This window comes from Physeter macrocephalus, chromosome 8 (assembly GCF_002837175.3).
Source record: "Physeter macrocephalus isolate SW-GA chromosome 8, ASM283717v5, whole genome shotgun sequence".
NCBI classification, from domain to species: domain Eukaryota; kingdom Metazoa; phylum Chordata; class Mammalia; order Artiodactyla; family Physeteridae; genus Physeter; species Physeter macrocephalus.
The window spans coordinates 15737544-15739190 of record NC_041221.1 but is presented as its reverse complement, the minus strand read 5'-3'; the positions used below and the strand labels follow the sequence as shown (position 1 = coordinate 15739190).

Genomic DNA, 1647 nt, shown 5'->3' with positions numbered 1-1647 from the left:
GGAGCCTGTGCTCCGCAACGGGAGAGGCCACAACAGTGAGAGGCCCGCGTACCACACACACACAAATAAAATAAAATAAAATAAAATAAAATAAAATGCTTTCTGGTGCTGGTAGGTTGTCCGACTAAACCGCCTCACATTTAACATTAACTTTTAATTCCTGTATTTTAAAAAGAAAAAAAAATGGGGGTACAATTTCAGGCATAAATCAAGTCAACATTGTTGAAAGCCTTGGTTCCCACTGGGACCTTTACTTTGTAATTAAATTACTAACTAGGAGACTCGAGGAGTTCATGTAAAAGAACCAAATAACTAAACCCTCTAAATTCAGTGCTTCAATAAAACCCCCCAAAATCGACTCTGAAAGGTCCCACTGTCAGGAGTGCAGGGGACACGGTCCAGCAGCCAGGCCTCGGGAAAGCACATCCCGGACCGACCCGAGTGGGGCTAGCGGGACTCCGCAGGGAACGCCCAGGAGGACACCCGCCCCGCGTCCGCCCCAGTGGCTTTGCGGTCAGTGCTTAGGGGCCACCGCACAACCCCCAGAAGCAAGGCCGAGCCTAGTGCCGGGGCTCCGCTCGGATCCCACCCGCCCGGGTCCACCGCGATCAGGCCGCCCCGGACCCGTCCCGCCGTGTGACCTTGGGCGGCCGCGTCCTGGAGCGCGCGCCCGGAGCTGAGCAGGCTGCCTCGGCCGTCGCCCCGGGCTCCTGACCGGGCCCTGGGAGGGGAGGGGTCCCGGGCGGCCCGCAGCGTCGTGACCTTTACCGCGCCGCAACCCGCCCGGCTATGACAGAGTCCGGAGGGCCCTCCCCAGCCCGTTCCACCTCGGGGTCGGGGGCGCGGGACCCAGCGTCCGCCCTGCCCCACCCGCAGCGCCAACTCACCGCCCAGGTCAGCGCTAGGCGCCGGGCGCGCAGCAACCGCGACACAACCCCGATCCCCGACATGTCTGCCCTCCGCCACCGTCCCGCCAGTCCCCGCGCAGGCCGCGCCTGCGCACGTCGCCGCGCCCGGGGCCGACGGTGGTGGGGCGGGACGCTGCGCCTGCGCACATCGCAGCGCCGGGGGTTGACGGGGCAACGCGGCGCCTGCGCAGAGGGACGAACGGACGGCGGCGCTCAGGGCACAGGGCCAGCGACCTCCCGGCCGGAGGTAGGATGGGGTCTGGGGTCGGGGGTCTTCACGGGCTCGCCTGATTTCTCCTCCGGTCCAGACGGTGTTTGATTTTTCTCTAGTTTACGGCAGTTTTGTGAGATGAATCGGTGCTCCCAGGTAACGTGGTGTTCGCCCCGCTTTCTTTCCGGGACAGCGAGGGAGTTCCCGACGTTTAGGAGTCCCGCGGGTCCGTGCCGGGTTCCGCTGCTTTATTAGGATTGCGCGTTCCGGGAGGCGGACCCTGTAGGTTACCGGGGGGCGGGGGCGCGGACCCTCCAGTTCATGAGGTCTGGGGGGCGCGAACTCCATAATATAGTTTACGGTGTGGGGGTGGGGGGCGCAGACCTTGTAATTTATGGGATGGGGAGGGCACGAGTCCTGTGGGGGTGGGGCTGGGGGCGCGCGGTCCCTGTCGTTTACGGCAGCGGTCCCCAGCCTTTTTGGCACCAGGGACCGGTTTCGTGGGAGATTATTTTTCCACGGGGTGGG

The 1647-nt window shown here is 63.3% G+C and overlaps 2 protein-coding genes across 4 annotated transcripts in view; one reads left to right on the top strand and one right to left on the bottom strand.

The window, feature by feature from the left end:
• SDHA (succinate dehydrogenase complex flavoprotein subunit A) overlaps nt 1-1024 on the bottom strand; it is a 20597-nt gene extending 19573 nt beyond the window's left edge. The window contains exon 1 of one of the 2 annotated variants that reach the window (XM_024121631.3): nt 888-1024. In XM_024121631.3, coding sequence (XP_023977399.1) covers nt 888-950 — 63 coding nt within the window. In that variant the 5' untranslated portion in view covers nt 951-1024. The remainder of the gene's footprint in view (nt 1-887) is intronic. The other variant, XM_024121627.3, reaches the window with a different exon arrangement.
• Nucleotides 1025-1056: 32 nt separating this feature from the next.
• The window catches only part of CCDC127 (coiled-coil domain containing 127), a 10181-nt gene continuing 9590 nt past the window's right edge, over nt 1057-1647 (top strand). Inside the window, exon 1 of one of the 2 annotated variants that reach the window (XM_007111373.4) lies at nt 1057-1155. The gene's annotated coding sequence lies outside the window, so the exon portion shown is untranslated. Of the gene's footprint in view, nt 1276-1647 lie in introns of both variants that reach the window. The other variant, XM_007111374.4, reaches the window with a different exon arrangement.